Source organism: Erinaceus europaeus, chromosome 17, assembly GCF_950295315.1.
Source record: "Erinaceus europaeus chromosome 17, mEriEur2.1, whole genome shotgun sequence".
In the NCBI taxonomy this organism is placed as follows: domain Eukaryota; kingdom Metazoa; phylum Chordata; class Mammalia; order Eulipotyphla; family Erinaceidae; genus Erinaceus; species Erinaceus europaeus.
Window position 1 is genome coordinate 2189059 of NC_080178.1, and position 16841 is coordinate 2205899.

At 57.1% G+C, this 16841-nt stretch overlaps 2 protein-coding genes and 1 non-coding gene across 14 annotated transcripts in view; 2 read left to right on the plus strand and 1 right to left on the minus strand.

Annotated features, from left to right (window-relative positions):
• The window catches only part of PPP6R3 (protein phosphatase 6 regulatory subunit 3), an 89430-nt gene extending 77822 nt beyond the window's left edge, over positions 1 to 11608 (minus strand). For 11 of the 12 annotated variants that reach the window (XM_060177252.1, XM_060177249.1, XM_060177251.1 and 8 more), the window contains exon 1: positions 11461 to 11608. The gene's annotated coding sequence lies outside the window, so the exon portion shown is untranslated. The remainder of the gene's footprint in view (positions 1 to 11460) is intronic. The other variant, XM_060177253.1, reaches the window with a different exon arrangement.
• LOC132533974 (basic proline-rich protein-like) lies at positions 90 to 11895 on the plus strand. Its single transcript, XM_060177362.1, has 3 exons — positions 90 to 258; positions 9946 to 10335; positions 11234 to 11895. The coding sequence occupies exons 1-3, from the start codon at positions 90 to 92 to the stop codon at positions 11893 to 11895; spliced, it is 1221 nt and encodes a 406-aa protein (XP_060033345.1).
• A 191-nt stretch (positions 11896 to 12086) lies between these two features.
• Positions 12087 to 12159, plus strand: TRNAA-AGC (transfer RNA alanine (anticodon AGC)). The gene has a single exon. It is a non-coding gene; the product is annotated as a tRNA-Ala (tRNA).
• The last annotated feature ends 4682 nt before the right edge of the window (positions 12160 to 16841 follow it).

A 16841-nucleotide genomic window follows, 5' to 3' on the forward strand; every position in this document is an offset into this window, starting at 1 on the left:
GGCCACCTTGGCCGTGCACAGCCTCGTAGCGCAGTCCCGTGTGTTTTCGGTCTGCATTTTCTGGCTTCTGGAGTCAAGTCCTCACAGACATGTCTGAGGCCAAGTCAATGGCCCTCTCGCCTGCCCGAGCCTCGCACACGCATGCTGTCACCTCCCGAGCCGCTCGCCTGTCATCCAGAGTCAGGCCGCAATCACGTCACCAGCTGTGTGTGGCCTGCGCAGGCACCCCGAAACACGAGGGCCACAAAGAGTGGAAAGGCATGTTCACGGGGCGGACATGAACCTAGAGGCGCTGCAACGGGGAAAAAACACTCTTCGAGGCGATCACTGCAAAGCCGAGATCCTGAATGACTGACTAGGCACGAGTGAAACAGAGATCCCGACAGCCACCGCCACCACAGAATCCAGCACCCCCTGGCGGGGAGCAAGCAAGCGGACAGAACCAGCTGGAGGCATGGGGGGGGGGGGCAGCTCAGCTCTCAGCTGGGGGGCGACCCGAGCCGGAGACTCCCCTTGGGTCCTGCACACCGCACACCGGGTTCTCGCTCTCACTGACACTATTGCACATGAAAACATCTTAGTTTTAGTTTTTTGTTTTATTTGTTATTAATAGTTTGTTATGGGTGGGGGTAGATAGATAGCATAATGGTTCTGCAAAGAGACTCTCACGGCTGAGGCTGCGAAGTCCCAGGTTCAGTCCCCTGCACCACCATCAGCCAGAGCAGGAAAAGCAGTAATAGTTCATTACAGGATTGTAAGGTTCCAACGTCTAGCTCCACACCACACCCACCCCCAGGGTTCCGTGTCCCCACCCTCCCACCTCCCAAAACAACCACCAGGCGTCTCACAAGTCTTACAGCTTGCTTGCTTCTGTTTTGTTTGGGTTTGTTTTTTTCCAAGTTCATGTGACTCAGACCTCTAGATGCCACATGTGAATGAAGCATCTGGTAGCTGGCTGTCACCTCCAGCTCCATCCCTTTGGTCCCAAATATCATCTCTGTTGACTGCAGAGTAGTATTCTCTGCGACATATGTCCCGTAACTCCTTTAGCCAGTCATCTGAGGTGGGTGTTTATGCCGCTTCCCCTCTCTGGCTACTGTAAACAACACAGCTAAAAGGCAGGAGAAGATGGCATAATGGTTCTGCAAAGAGACTCACGCCTGAGGCTCCAAAGTTCCAGGTTCAACCCCCCACCCCACGACCACAAACCAGAGCTGAGCAAGTGTTTCTTTTCTTTTTAAAAAATATTTATTTATTTATTCCCTTTTGTTGCCCTTGTTGTTTTTACTGTTGTAATTATTACTGTTGTTGTTATTGATGTTGTCGTTGTTGGCTAGGACAGAGAGAAATGGAGAGAGGAGGGGAAGACAGAGAGGGGGAGAGAAAGACAGACACCTGCAGACCTGCTTCACCGCCTGTGAGGCGACTCCCCTGCAGGTGGGGAGCCGGGGGCTCGAACCGGGATCCTTACGCCTTGCGCGACCTGCACTTAACCTGCTGCTGCGCTACCACCTGACTCCCAAGTGTTTTTTTAACTCAGACTCCGAGACGGGGGGGGGGGGGGGGGGGGGGGCCTCGGCTGGAAGCCCCCAGGTTTGGCGCCGGTGTCCCATGGCCCGGCCTTTAGTCCCGGGAATCTCTCCCCCCCCCCCACCTTTTTTCTGGTCACAAGCCACACGTGCGCCTGCTCTCCTGCGGCTGGGGAGTGTCTAAAGAAATCCTGGTTGTGCTTTGTTGAGTTTTCAGGTGATTTTCATTGCTCTTTCTAGTTGACTAGAGAGCAGAAGAGCTTTGAAATACTAGTGTAATGGGTACTCAATTACTAACTTTCCTCTAGGTTAAGCGCACGTGGCGCAAAGCACAAGGACCAGTGTGAGGATCCCGGTTCGAGCCCCCGGCTCCCCGCCTGCAGGGGAGTCGCTTCACAGGCGGTGAAGCAGGTCTGCAGGTGTCTGTCTTTCTCTCCCCCTCTGTTTTCCCTTCCTCTCTCCATTTCTCGCTGTCCTATCCAACAATGACGACATCAGTAACAACAACAATAATAACTACAACAATAAAACAAGGGCAACAAAAAGGGAATAAATAGATATTTTTTAAAAAGAATAAATTAATATTTTAAAAAAAAACTTTCCTCTAATGGGCATGGAAGACTTGACCAAAACACAGGGATTTTTTGTAATTTTTTAAAATATTTATTTATTTTTCCCTTTTGTTGCCCTTGTTTTTTTGTTGTTGTAGTTGTTATTGTTATTGCTGTCGTTATTGTTATTGCAGGTGGGAAGCCAGGGGCTCGAACCGGGATCCTTACGCCACATGCGCTTAACCTGCCGTGCTACCGCTCAACCCCCAAACACAGTTTTAAACAAGTGTGGTCCAGAGACAGCAAGCATGACATCCTGAGTTTGATCCCTGTGACCATATATGCCACACTGCTGCTCTGGCCTCTCTCTGGAGGTCAAGAAATATTTCAAAGAATCTCATTTTACTAAAATAATGTCTGTCTGCAGTGTCAATACTGACTCAAATATATACAATTTCTTCAATAGACTTTCTTTATTCTTTTCTTTTTCCTGCCTCCATAGACTTTCTAAATGTATTAAGCCAAAGAAAAGATTGTAAGGCTCAGTGGGGAAAGCACTTCTCATTAATAAAATCTTGAGGAGGAGAAGCAGCAGCAGCGATTGTAAGGAAAACCTGAATACAGTCGAAACTGGATGATCAAAGTGTATACAGTGGGGCTGGGCAGACAACATAATGGTTCTGCAAAGTGACTTTCACAGCCAAGGCTGTGAGGTCCCAGGTTCAATCCCTAGCACCACCCTCGGCTAGCTCAACAGGGTTCTGATAATAAATTAATAAACAATAAAAATAAGTTGCATATAGCAAAGCTTCTGGGATGTAGCAGGTGTGACATGCAAAGGGAATCATCACTTTCCTCAGGTAGTCTCACACACACACACACACACACACACACACACACACACACGTGTGAGGATGCTCAAGGAAGGCGGCTGGCCCCAGGCACCGCCCACAGAGAGCAGAGCTGCTCTGGGTCTCGGGCTCACAATCAACCTGTCAACAGAACTCAGGTGCCCAGAGGTGGCGGCAAGTGAAGAGGAATGCCCTGGTCTCTCTCCTCCCCTCTTCATTCCTGTAAACAAACTGAAAAGAACAAAACTACACACAAACTCTGACTTCCCGTCTCACTGACAAAATCCTAACAGTGCCAGTGTGAGCAGCTCCTAGCCCTCCCCTCGCCGTCTCCGCCCTCCCCGGCTGCCCCTCCGGCAGGCAGGCAGGCAGGCAGGCAGGCAGGCAGGCAGGCAGGCAGACAGGCAGACAGGTCTTTGCCCTGAGCAAAGACCAGGCCCCTCCAAAGCCTCCAAGCTCCCTCTCCTGCTGGACACAGGGCCCCTCCCTTAGGAAGCCCCACCCAGACCACCTTAATGTCAGCAGCGAAAGAGCCCACCCAGTCTCGCAGTGTCACCCCAGAGCTGAGACTGTCTTTCCGCACAAGCATCTCAAAGCTGGCGGGGGAGAGGGAGGAAGTCTCTGAGCAAAGTGAATCCCATTCTCGGTTTAACGTGGGCAAACACGGGAGTCGGGCGGTGGCGCAGCGGGTTAAGCGCAGGTGGCGCAAAGCGCAGGGACCGGCGTAAGGATCCCGGTTGGAGCCCCCGGCTCCCCACCTGCAGGGGAGTCGCTTCCCAGGCGGTGAAGCAGGTCTGCAGGTGTCTGTCTTTCTCTCCCCCTCTCTGTCTTCCTCTCCTCTCTCCATTTCTCTCTGTCCTATCCAACAACAACGACAGCAATAACAACAACAATAAAAAACAAGGGCAACAAAAGGGAATAAATTTTTAAAAAATTAAAAAAAAAAAATAAAGTGGGCAACACCGAGTTACTTTATGTGCCACAGAGCTGCAGGTGGCAACGCCATGCTGACTCACTCGGGCTCACTGGGGGGAGGGAGGGAGAGAGGTCAGGACAGCGCCGCTTTTGTCAGTCCTCCCCTCCCTCGCAGCCTGACCAATCCTCACCAACAAATAGCCCATCAGAGTTTAAATAAAAGCGACTGGAACAGGTCAGGCCGAGGCCCGCCCACCAGCTCGGGAGTCACCTGCAGCCGCCCAGCCACCTGACTTTGCTCCCACGTTGTCTGAGGCTGTTTCACACCACAGTGAAGCCCAGACACCCACAGCTATCTGCTCAAGTGCATCTGCTTAAAACTGATTTGTTTACTCAGCATGAGAGGAGGAGGAGGAGGAAGAAAAAGAAGCTCTCTGGCACCTGAGAAGCTGGTAATCAAACTGGTGACCTCGTGCTTGAGGGTCCAACATTTAATCCACTGTGCCACTTGGGCAGATTGTCCACTGCTAATTTTAAATGGGTTTTTTGGTTTGTTTTGTTTTGTTTTTTACCAAAGCCCCGCTTAGCTCTGGCCTAAGAGGGTGCTGACTCGGTGGGATCGAGAAGCGGGGTCCTTGCGCCTCAGCTATGAAAGGCTTTCTGCATAACCATTATGCTGTCTCCCCAGAGATACTTGATATTTTTCATGGCCTACAGATGGTGTTATAAATACCCAATGGGGGGTGCCAAGCACCCCTCAAAACACAACCAAGGAAAACAGGGGCTGTCGGGGTGGGGCTGAGCTGCCGGGGAGGGGGGGAGGGTGCACAAGCAGGGGAGGGAGGGGGAGGTGAAAACCAACAACAAAACTGTACATTTTTTTAAAGTTTGTTGAAAAGAATATTGTCTTTTTCTATAAAACATTTCAAATCTAGTCAGATATTTGTAATCAAAAACATTTGCGCAGAAAGCAGCATCAGGGCGGCCTGTCCTGTACCCTGCAGTCGGATAGGAAAGAACTGAAGGAAGATGTCACCCTTCTGACATTTCTAAGGCCGCTGGACTGGCAGCTCAGTAAGGGAGAGTGAGGTGTGGAGGGTGGGGAAGCATGAGAGCACTCTCCAGAGCAGGCAGGAGTGGGGACAGAGGGAGAACTGGTGACGGGGGCAGTGAAAATAAACAACTGGATCTTATCAAACAAACAAATAAATACCCAATGGCCCTTGTCAGGAAAAAAAAGGTTCTTTGCTTTAAGGTATATAATCCTCTCTTTGAGGGTGAAGACTTTTTTTAACAGAGAGAAATTGAGAGAGGAAGGGGAGATACGGAGGGAGAGAGAAAGGGTGAAGCCCTGCTTCGCCACTAGTGAAGCTTCCTCCTGCAGGTGGGTCACTCTCCCAAGTGAGCCACTGCCTGGCTCCTCTAGCAGAAATTTTAAAGACGAATATTATAGAAAACAAAACGCAGAACCTCAAATTGATGGTCTTCAGACCCATCACAGGAGAACACCGTCTGTCAGATCACTTACAGTGCACAGTGTAAACTAAGGAGGGGAGCGCAGACTCAAGTCCACACCCGCCCCCTCCCCCCCCCAGCTCTCTGGGACCCGGATGTCCCGGATCCTACGGGGACACCCAGTCACTCTGTCCATAGTATTAAGAAGGGGGGTGACGGTGGTACTCATACAAATAAATAGTACTCTGTGCTGGGTGTAGTGCTAATCAGTTTACAGTAGTGTTTTTTTTTTAAAGAATTTTTTCCTATATTTTCATTTACTTTATTTTAATGAGAAAGAGTAGATACAGAGGGAAAGATACTGAAAGAGACCAGAACACTGCTCAGTTCTGGCTTATGGTGGTGCTGGGGATTGAACCTGAGATCTCAGGGCCTCGGGATTTTAAGGCATTTGCATAAGCATTATGCTATCTCCCCAGCCCTACGGTAGTGTTTAACATTAATTCCCAGATAAGGAAAGTAAGGCTCGGAGATGCCAACTGGCACTGAGCTGTGCACTCTGGACCCACAGAACATCGGGAATCAAGTCAGAGGCAGCCGCCGACTGACCCTGGAGACTCCTAGACCCACACTGTGCCGGTGACAAACAAAACAGATGGACACCAAGATCACCGCTGGTGAATCAGTGCAAGGTCCAGCGTTACTGCCGTGGGGTGGGTCTCACTCCCGGGCAGGTGAGACGCCCCCGCCCCCACCCCCACCCCCACGATGTCCAGAGGCGCCAGGAACCCTGTGTACGTCTATGTCCACCAGAGAGTGTGTGGGGGGGGGAGAGCATAGTGGTTATGCAAGCAGACCCACGTGCCTGGGGCTCGGAGGTCCCAGGTTCCCCACCCCACTACTGTAAGCCAGAGATAAGGAGGAGGAGGACTCAGGAAAAGAAAGAAGAATGAGGAGCAGGGGAGGAGGAGCGAGGGAGCAGAAGAGAAGAGGAAAGTAAGAGAAAAAGAAGGGAGCCACCATCCCTCAGCGAGCAGCACCCAGCCCAGCGGGAGAAAGTGGTTCAGAGGATCCTGGGTCCCCTGAGGGCCCTGAGATCACCGGGATGTCACTCTGAGCTAGCCACACTTGCACTTGTGGTTTCCCAGAACTGAAGCCCTGCCAGCTCAGCTCCAGCGCTCAACCCCCTGCTCTGGGGAAGGGAAGCCCCAACAGAAGTGAAGTCAGCGGAGGCGGGGCTCCTGCCCCTGGGCACCCCTGGCCCGAGAGCCCCGGGCACAAAGCGGGCAGCGGCCGGCCTTGCTCTTGCTGTCGGCTCGGCCCCCTCACAGCTTTCTGAGCCCGCCTCACGGTCTGCTCCGTGTCCCCACACCGCTCTTCCGCTCACCGTCCCTCCCTGGGGCCCCCAGACGCCACACCGCCAGCCTCCTCAGGCCACAGCCCCACCAGGCAGCACTGCCCCGCAGAACCAACCGGCGACAGCTTGCCTTCTCGAGTCGCTCAGGAGCACAGAAGCAGGGGCAAAGTGGAGGCTCTAGCGGATTTCATTTGTATGACTGTGTGGCCTTGCCGCTACACACAAAACACTGCCGGCAGCCAGCTGAAAGTGACATCAAAACGTCCCCACGAGGGAAGGGCTTTTCACGTACTGCCAAGACGCCCTTCTATCTGCTCCTCAGCACAGAACCATCTGCCTGGCACCCAGAGAGCTGTCAGGTACCCAGCTGCCCCAGAAAGAAGAAAGCAACTCAATCCAGGCCAAAGTCAAGGAAACACAGGCAGCTCCAGTCAGCCCGGATCCAACCCGGAGTAGGAGACCCGTCCCCAGAAGCGCTGTGACTTCAAGGTGCCACCAGAGGATGAGGGGAGTGGTCCGCCCCAGGTCTGAGCACCTGACAGCAGCCACCAACCCCGTCAGCTCTGGGAAGAGCCTCGGCCGTGCAGGGAGAGCGGTGCCGCTTTCAGAAACTTTTCAGGAACAGGGAGGCAAGTCAGGGCACCACTACCGCGGTGTGAGAAACGCTCGCTGGCTCCAGGCCCCAACCCCAGCCGCCTGTGCCCCGGGACTCCCAGCCCTGGAGTGCCTGCGCCTCACGGAACCCTAAAGCGCTTCCTGGAGCGCAGGAACCCAACTCCTATCCTTGCTGGCCAGATAAGCGAGGACCAGAAGCAGGTGGGAGGAGTGGTGGTCACCGGCTTCAGGGGGCCCTGCCTCCCAGCCCAGGCACGGCACGGCGCCCCAGACGTCCAGCTCTGACAGCAAGCTTCCACTCCCCCAGCGTCAGCAGCCCACCTGCAGTTTGGGGTGCGGCAGGTACCTGGGGTGAGCCCAGGGCCTGGGGCATGTGCGACACTGCTGAGCCACCTCCCAGCCCAAACTTGTGTTTGATTTCAGATTGACTCACTCACTTATTTGACTGAGAGGAAGAGAAAGAACCAGAGCATCACTCCGGCATGAGAGACGAGAGATTTGGGGACCGGACTAGGGACGCCCCCCCCACCCCCCCGCGGCAGTCTAGCACTTTACCCACTGCACGCACACGCGCGCGCGCACGCACACACACACACACACACACACACACACACCCCCGGTTGCTCAGCTTGTTAGGAAAGGAGACGCCAGTCCACCGTCCGGTGCTGTCCGTGGTGCTCACAGGCCTGGGCCTCAGGCACCCCCACCCCACCCCACCCCACCCCACCCCAGGCCCCGCGCCCGCGCCCAAAGAGGCTCTACTCTGCATCTCTGCTCTCCAGGTCGCAGCCCAGGGCTCTCAACACCCTGTTAGAAACGGGCTGGCTGGCCGTGCCATGCCCTGGACTCACGGTCAAGCCCAGCTCCACTGCACCGGGGGAGGCTTCGGTGCTGTGCAGTCTCTCTCTCTCTCTCTCTCTCTCCCTTTCTCCCTCCTGGACAACAACACAAAGGCTAACACAAAGCACTGCGTCTCTCTTACCCAGAACTGGTCAGCTGAGGCAAGATTAACTGTAAAAAAGCGGCTTCAGTGTAAAGGAAACGTTTTAAAAGGAAGAAGAAAGACGACGACGAAACTGACATCTAAAGACAACTGACAGGATGAAGGAAGGAGACACAGGACTCAAAAACCGCAGTTGAGCAAGCTGGCCCCAAGGACAGGCCGCCAAAGGGCGGAGGTGGGGGTGTCCCAGTTCACTGCAGCCGGCTCTCTCTTTTTTTAATCTTTTGATTTATCAGATAGAGACAGGGAAACTACGAGGGGGGAGGGATAAGCGAGGAGAGACACCCACAGCCCTGCTTCACCTCTCGTGAAGCTTCCCCCTGCAGGTAGGGACATGGGGCTTGAGCCGGGGCCTTGTGCCCCGTCGTGTGTGCGCTCAACCAGGTGCGCCCCCGCCCGGCCCCCATCGATGCATTTCTTTATTCTCCTTCAAAGTCCAGTTTGGGGCTGACAGAGCCAGTCTCCAAGGCATCAGTGCTGCGGTGTCCCTCTCCCTTCCCACCTGGAAAAGTCTGCCCAGGGCGGCGAAGCCGAGGCGGCAGAAGCAAACAGTCTCGGGGCACCTGGACACGAAGCCCGAGCGGCCGGCCGGCTCTTCCCATCACCCGAGACGCGGTGCCAATCCCGTGCCACCTGGGTGGGATTCAACACGGCCCACACACCTCAGGCTGAGGTCCCAGGTTCAAGCCCCAGCACCAGCCCACCAGTCAGAGTCGAGCAGGGCTCTAGTGTGTAAAAAGCATCGATTGAGGAGCTGGGCGGCAGCGCGCATTACGCGTTGCAGAGAGCGCGGACTGGCAGAGAGGAAGCTTTGCGAGCGGTGAAGCAGGCTGCAGGTGTGTCTGTCTGTCTCTCCTCTATCACCTTTCCTTCTCCATCTCTGGCTGTCTCTCTCCCCAACAAATACATTTATTTATCTTAAAAAGCATCTATTAAGAACATATCCCAGTGATTCCACCACACCTGCCCAGATCACTTGGGGCTTGATAATTTTTGTGTTGGGGCGCCGCCCTGTAGATTCCAAGGTGTTCAACAACTGCCCACCTCCACAGATGACAGCGACAGTGTCTGCAGACACTGCCAAATGTTCTCTCGGGCACAGTCACCGCTCCCGAGCGGAGAAGCCCCGGTCTAGACGAGGAAAGAGCTCGAGCTGCGGGGTGTCTCCCCTTCAGCCCACCCGCCCTGGGGTGCTCAGAAGAGCCTCAGCCGCACCACGGGCCGCTCTGGCCCTGACGTTCCCCACGGCCCTGCTCAGCTCCGGCTGATGGCGGTGCTGGGGACTGAACCTGGGGCCTGAGTGTCTTTGCAGAACCGCGACGCCGTCCCCCCAGCCTTCTTTTTAAGAGAAGTGACGCAGGAGGCTGTTGGGCTCCGGACCTTGTCCAACACTCAGAGTCTGAAAGACAAAGATTCGCTGCTCCGGGAACCAGCTGAACAGCAGCCCCGGCGGCGCTGGCTTCCCAGGAGGAGGAGGGCCGCCGCTTCAGGGACAGGCACCCTCGCCCTGGACCCACGGCCGTCCTAAGGCGCTAGGCCAGCACCAGCCGCCACCCCACGTCTGCCCGCTCGGTCGGGTCTGCAAATCCCGGGCGGCGAGCAGGAAGGGGCAGGCTGCCGCCGCCGCCGCACTATCCGGCACCTAAGAGGCCGTCTCCGGTCTCCACAGCTGCGGTCGGACGCCGCCCCCCCCCCCCCCCGGCCCACTGGGCTCCAGGTACCGGCGGGCAAAGCCGGAAGCCGCAGCCCCCAGCCCCCAGCCCCGCGACCTTGAGGCCGGGCAGGTGCCGTAGGGCGCGGGAACCGGCCGCCCCTGAAGCCGGAGCCGCGAGCCGGGTCCCCAGCGGAGCCCGTTCAGCACCTGCGGGGCCGCTTCCCGGGACTCGGTGCCGCCCGCCCGGGGAAGCGCGGGTCCGACTCGGGGACGCCGAGAGCCAGAGCCGGAGCCGGAGCCGGAGCCCGGTGGGGGGCACGGGCGGCGGGCTGTGCGGGGCTGTGCGGATACCGGGAGTCAGGGGCCGGGGTCGTGGACCCGAGGGCCAGGCGGAGGCCCGGGAGAGCCGGAGGTGGGGCTGGGGGTCAGGGGTCTGCAGCGGGGAAGCACGCGGACCAGGACGCAGGGGCGAGGGAGCACGGGGATGAGGGGAGCCCCGGGGGCGCGGGGTCACAGGTCAGGGGGCCCGAGCCGAGGACGCGAGGTCAGGGGACACGGGGTCAGAGGTCAAGGGTCCGGGAAGTGCAGAAGCAAAGGACGCAAGGTCGGGGGGTCAGGGGGCCTGGGAAGCGCAGGGGCAGAGAACTCCGGGGTCAGAGGTCAGGAGCCCGGGAAGTGCAGGAACAGAGGACACCGGGTCACAGGTTAGAGGTCCGGGACTTAGAGTGAGGGGACTTGGGGGGGGGGCGCCTGGAGACGCGGGGTCAGACGTCTGGGAAGGGGGGCAGTGGGGGAGGCCAGGGGCGCGGGGTCCGGGGGTCAGAGGTCAGGGGAGCACGGGGCGGGGGGGGGTCAGGACCGCGGGGTCAGAGGTCAGGGGAGCACGGGGGCCGGGGGGTCAGGACCGCGGGGTCAGAGGTCAGGGGAGCACGGGGGCCGGGGGGGTCAGGACCGCGGGGTCAGAGGTCAGGGGAGCACGGGGGCCGGGGGGCCAGGACCGCGGGGTCAGAGGTCAGGGGAGCACGGGGGCCGGGGGGGTCAGGACCGCGGGGTCAGAGGTCAGGGAAGCACGGGGGCCGGGGGGGGGGGCCAGGACCGCGGGGTCAGAGGTCAGGGGAGCACGGGGGCCGGGGGGGTCAGGACCGCGGGGTCAGAGGTCAGGGAAGCACGGGGGCCGGGGGGGGGGGGTCAGGACCGCGGGGTCAGAGGTCAGGGAAACACGGGGGCCGGGGTCAGGACCGAGGGGTTTGGGGTCCGGGAGAAACGGAATGAGTTCGGGGGACCCCGGGGACCGGCGGCTCAGGGGACCCGGAGGCCGGGCAGCGGGCGCCCCGCCCGCCAGAGCGCGGACCCCGCGGCACGGGCCGCCGGCCGAGCCCCCCAGGCCGCCTGACAGGGCCGGCGCCGCGCCTCCCGGACGGCCGATTCCGGGGGGGAGGGGACGGGCCGGGACGCTGCCCCGCCGCCGCCCCCGCCGGTCCCGCCCGCGCCCCCGCGGCCAGTCCGCGCCGCCGCCCCTCCCCGGCGTACCTGAGGGCCCGCGACCCGCCGCCCGTCGCGCTCAGGCGGGAAACTCGCTCGCCGCCACCATCCGCGAAGCGCCCAAAATGGCGGACGTATCAAGAAGGCTCGGAGTTTCCCCCCGCCCTCCCCCGGGCGGCCGGCAGCCAATCAGAGCTCGGGACCCGCCCCCGGGGCGCGCTGATTGGCCGTTGTCCCCCGCCCCCTGCTCCCGATTGGGTCGCCGCGCGGCTCCGGCTCCCTCGCTCCCATTGGCTCTCGGAGCCCGTCCGTCAAGTTCGAGGGGCGCATTCTTTTCCCGTGGACTCGCCGGAGCCGGAACCTCTAGGACCCTGCAGTCTGCGGAAACAAATCAGAGGCCGGCGCTCCCGGGCCGGGGCTCCCTACGCCGTAGCAACAGCAGGGCCTGCACTTGACAGACACTGCGGTCCGCCAATCCGATAGCCAAAGCTCTTTCAAACTACAGGGAGCCGGGCCAATCACGGCGGGGGAGCTGGGAGCGGCCGGGGACCAATGAGGGGGGCGGACTCGGCGAGGGGGCGGGGCGGGGCGGGGCGGGCGCCGGGGGGCTGGGCCCGGGCAGCCGTGATGACGTGAGCCGCTATACACGCCGTCGGCGGGAGCTCCGCAGAGCTGGGGAATTAGCTCAAATGGTAGAGCGCTCGCTTAGCATGCGAGAGGTAGCGGGATCGATGCCCGCATTCTCCACTGTCTCGTTTTACACGTGGCAGCCACTGTCCAGAAGCGGCCCCGCCTGAAGTGGGGTCAAGGTGTGTCCTAAAAAGAAGATTGGCGGCAGACGCTATGACTTTTGTCCTGCAAAAAGGGTCGGAACCCATTTTCCAAGCTGCAGAACGTCTTGTGCATTTACTAACCATCTGCCGCTTTCAGAAATGAATGCAAAAAAAGGAAGAGGTGGTCGGGCCGTAGCAGTGGGTTAAGCACAGGTGGCACAAAGCAGAAGGATCCTGGTTCGAGCCCCGGCTCCCCACCTGTGGGGTGGCCTCTTCACGAGCAGTGAAGCAGGTCTGCAGGTGTCTGTCTTTCTCTTCCTCCTCTGTCTCCCCTCCTCTCTCGATTTCTCTCTCTGTCCTACTCAGCAACATCAATGGCAACAGTAACGACAAGGGCAAGAAAATGGGGAAAAAATGGTTTCCAAGGAGCAGTGGACTCCTACCTAGTACAGGGCACCACCGAGCCCCAGCGATGAGAAAGAGAGAAAGAAAGAGAAAGAAAGGAAGAAAGAAAGAAAGGTAGAGACCCAGACTCCTTGCTGGGGTTGAGATCAGGCAGGGTCCTTGCTGCCCACGTGGCACTGCCACCCAGAACTGCAGGAAGACAGGCTCCTGGGTCCAGTGGTAGGGAGAGAGACTCGCCCCTAAATTAGGGGGTGGAGTGAGTGAGGGTTTTGGTGGGCTGCAAGCCAGCTTTGCTGGGGTGTGACGGAGAGGAGGCGGAGGCGGCAGGGTCAACCAGCCCAGGAGAAGCCAGCAGACCCCATATGTGGAACTCGGAGGGGGGCCGGACCTGGGAGATGGGCATGGGGCTGCCCTGTTGAGGACAGCTGGCTTCTGGGCTGGGCCTGTCACAGAGTCGCAGGGATGTTACTATCCTGGGCAGAGCTGGGTCCCTGGCGTGTAAGATAGGTCGGACACACACACACACACACACACACACACACACACACACACACTGAGCTGACCTGGTGCCACCTTCCAGGTGTTCAGTGCCCTTTGCTCTCTTCACCTCTGCCCTTTCCCCTCTGGCCCCAGCCCTCTCCCCAGCAGGACCCCAGGCCAAGTGGCAGGAGGGATGGGGCCTAGCTCTCAGTGCAGAGACAAATCCCCCCCCCCCCACACACACACACACAAACACACACCCACAAGCAGGGGCTGTGACCAGAAGCTGGTAGCCCCAAACAGAGCTCTTAGCCCCACTTGCTGTTTTTGTGGGGCAGGTCTCGTGTTGAAGCAGTTTCACCTCTCCTGGGTGGCTTTTTCATTCACAGAGAAAGAGAGGGCAGGACCCCAGAGCAGAGGAGTTTCCCCTGCTGCCATGATACCTCCCAAGTGGATCCAGGCCCCCAAGGCATTGAGTCACCAGGTGTGGCTCAGAGGACTAGGAGACTTTGACTGGCCACCTTATCTGACTCTCCAGCTCTTATCTGTCCAGAGCAGAACATAACACCCACGCCCTGAAGGGGACAGGCCTCCAGGGACACCGGGCCAAGGGCAGCTGTCACTAGTTACCCTGCTCTCCAAGTGCCACCCCCTCCAGGACTGGGCACAGTGGGGCAGGAGTGGAGGGACCAGTGGGGCAGAGGACAAGCCAAGGAAGTGAGTCTTGTGCTCAGACAAGGTAGGAGCAGGAGCACTGGAACCACAGAAGCAGGACGGCAACTGGGTGGAGAAGTTGGGGGGGATGTTTACCCAATGGACTACTACTCTGTGATGAAAAATGAAAAAGATGAGACTGGGTCATTCAGGACAAGATGATGGAACTGGAGGTAATGCCGCTGAGAGAAATAAGTGAAGGAGTGACTACAGTAAATGATCTAGTGGAAGGAAGGAAGGAAGGAAGGAAGGAAGGAAGGAGAGAGAAAGGCAGAGAGCCAGGTGGTGGCACACGCAGCTAAGTGCACATAATATAAGCACAAGGACCCAGGACTGAGTCCCTGCTCCCCACCTGCAAGGAAACGCTTCCCAAGCAGTGAAGCAGGTCTGCTGACCTCTCTCTCTCCCCCCCCCTTGATTTCCTACTCTCCTCTCTCAATTTCTCTGTCTTATCGAATAAAATGAGAAGTAGAAAAAAAGAGACAGGACAGGGGGTAGACAGCATAAGTCTTACACAAAGAGACTTTCAGTCCTGAGACTCCAAAGTCCCAGGTTCAATCCCCTGCACCATCATAAGCCACAGCTGGGGTGGGGGTTTGAGGAGGAAGGAAAGCAGACTGTCTCTAAGACTCTGGGAACCAAGGTGATTGTCAGGGAAAAGCAAGGTCCCAGGTGGGAGTGGTTGCACATACACATTATATAGGATGTGAAACTCTACCCCTGAAATCTTAACAACTGTGTGAACCTCTGTTATCACTGACATTAAAAAACAAAAACAGGAGTTCAGGGGCCGGGTGGTGGCACACCTGGTTGAGCGCACATGTTACAGTGCTCAAGGATCTGAATTCAAGCCACTGGTCCCCACCTGCAGGGGGAAGCTTCACAAGTGGTGAAGCAGGTTGCAGGTGTGTGTCTCTCTCCCTATCTCCCTTTCCTCTCGATTTCTGGCTGTCTCTTGTCTCTATCAGTACATAAATATTTTAAGAAAACGGCAGTCTGTCAACAGGAATATTAAGGTATTATATATTGACAAGAATGCCTCCACTTGTGTTGTTAACTAACCAGTATACACTGGGGGCAGTCCTGAAATCATGCAGACTTAATATTGCTCATGTGTGGAATAAAAAGGAAAACCGTGGAGGGCTGGGTGGTGGCTTGCTTGCATGAACAATAGGATATGTACAAGGAGCTGAGATCAGTGCCCACCTGCGGGGGAAGCTTCCTGAGCAGGTGTCTCTCTGTCTCTTTCTCTGTCCCTAGCGTCCCCTTCCCTCTCAATTTCTGTCCTATCCAATCTAAGGTGGGGGGGGAGTGGGATAAATAACGAAAGCAGAGGGGGTCGGGCGGTAGCGCAGCGGGTTAAGCGCAGGAGGTGCAAAGCACAAGGACCGGCATAAGGATCCCAGTTCGAGCCCCCGGCACCCCACCTGCAGGGGAGTCGCTTCACGGGCGGTGAAGCAGGTCTGCAGGTGTCTGTCTTTCTCTCCCCTTCTCTGTCTTCCCCTCCTCTCTCCATTTCTCTCTGTCCTATCCAACAACAAAGCAACATCAACAATGGCAATAATGACCGCAACGAGGCTGCAACAACTAGGGCAACAAAAAGGGGAAAAAATGGCCTCCAGGAGCGGTGGATTCATGGTGCAGGCACCGAGCCCAGCAGTAACCCTGGAGGAAAAAAAAAGAAAAAGAAAAAAAAATAACGAAAGGAGAGAAAGGAGACCATACTTTGTGTGAGTTCCTGGAGCAGGGAGCGTGCTGGGAGGAGCTACAGGTAGCTCCCCAGGCCTGTGCTCAGGAAGAGGGAGCCTCCTGGGGGGCTGGAGGGCTGGGGGCCTGGGGGCCTGGGAGCGGCTCTGCATGCCAGGACTTGCTTCTGGCTCTTCCCTCCCAGGCCCGAGGGAGTGCCCTGGCTGGGTGCCCTGTAATTGAATGAAAGCACGCCCCACCCAGTCATTCTGGGGGCTGTACCTGGGCCCCAGATTCTCCAGTTAAGCTCAGCTCCTAACCTTGCAGCAAGGGGGCAGCCCAGGTCCTAAGGAGAGAAAGTCTGAGCCCTGCTCAGCTCTGGTTCAAGGTGGTGCAAGGGACTGAACCTGGGACTTTAAAACCTCAGGCATGAGGGTCTTTTTGCATAACTGTTATGCTATCTCTCTGCCCACCTGTTTCTTTTTTCTTTTTTTTTTTTTTTCTTTCTTTCTTTTTTTTTTGTACCAGAGCACTGCTCAGCTCTGGCCTATAGTGGTGTGGGGGATTGAACCTGGGATCTTGGAGCCTCAGGCATGAGAGTCTCTTTGGGTGTTTGTTTTAATTTTTGTTATTATCTTTATTTATTTATAGGATAGAGACAGCCAGAAATTGAGAGGGAAAGGGGGGTGATAGGGGAAGAGAAAGAGAGCCACCTGCAGTCCTGCTTCACCATTTGCAAAGCTTTCTTCCTGCAGGTGGGGACTGCGGGCTCAAACCTAGGTCCTTGTGTCTTCTAACATGTGAGCTCAACCAGGTGCGCCTCCACCCGGCCCTCATGAAAGTCTCTTTGCATAACCATTTTGTTACCTACCGACCAACCCTCCTGTTTTCTTTTTAAAGATTTGTTTATTAGTACTTTGAACCAGGGTACTGGTCAGCTTTGGCTATTGATGGTGTCAGGGATCGACACCGGGATCTGCAGGCCTCAGGTGTGGAAGTGTTACACACCCCACTGTGCCATCTCCCAGGGTCAGTGGGAGGAGAGACAGACACCGGAGCACTGCTTGGCTCCTGGGCCTCTGCTAACAGAAGTGACTTTTTTTATAGGACAGAGAGACATGGAGAGAGGAGGGGAAGACAGAGAGGGGGAGAGAAAGACAGACACCTGCAGACCTGCTTCACCGCCTGTGAAGCGACTCCCTGCAGGTGGGGAGCCGGGGGCTTGAACCGGGATCCTTAAGCCGGTCCTTGTGCTTTGCGCCACATGCGCTTAACCCACTGTACTTACCGCCCGGCCCCAGAGAAGTGACGTTTTAAAAGAAATTATTTTCCTGTTAGAGATGGATACAGAGAGAGACCATTTAAAGTACC

Bases quoted from the DNA above. Each gene is read 5' to 3' on its own strand.
- LOC132533974 (XM_060177362.1), top strand. From the start codon at position 90: ATGTCTGAGGCCAAGTCAATGGCCCTCTCGCCTGCCCGAGCCTCGCAC. The intron at 259-9,945 runs GCATGTTCACGG...CGGTCTCCACAG, and splicing joins GGGCCACAAAGAGTGGAAAG to CTGCGGTCGGACGCCGCCCC. The intron at 10,336-11,233 runs GCCGGAGGTGGG...CCGGCGGCTCAG, and splicing joins CCAGGCGGAGGCCCGGGAGA to GGGACCCGGAGGCCGGGCAG.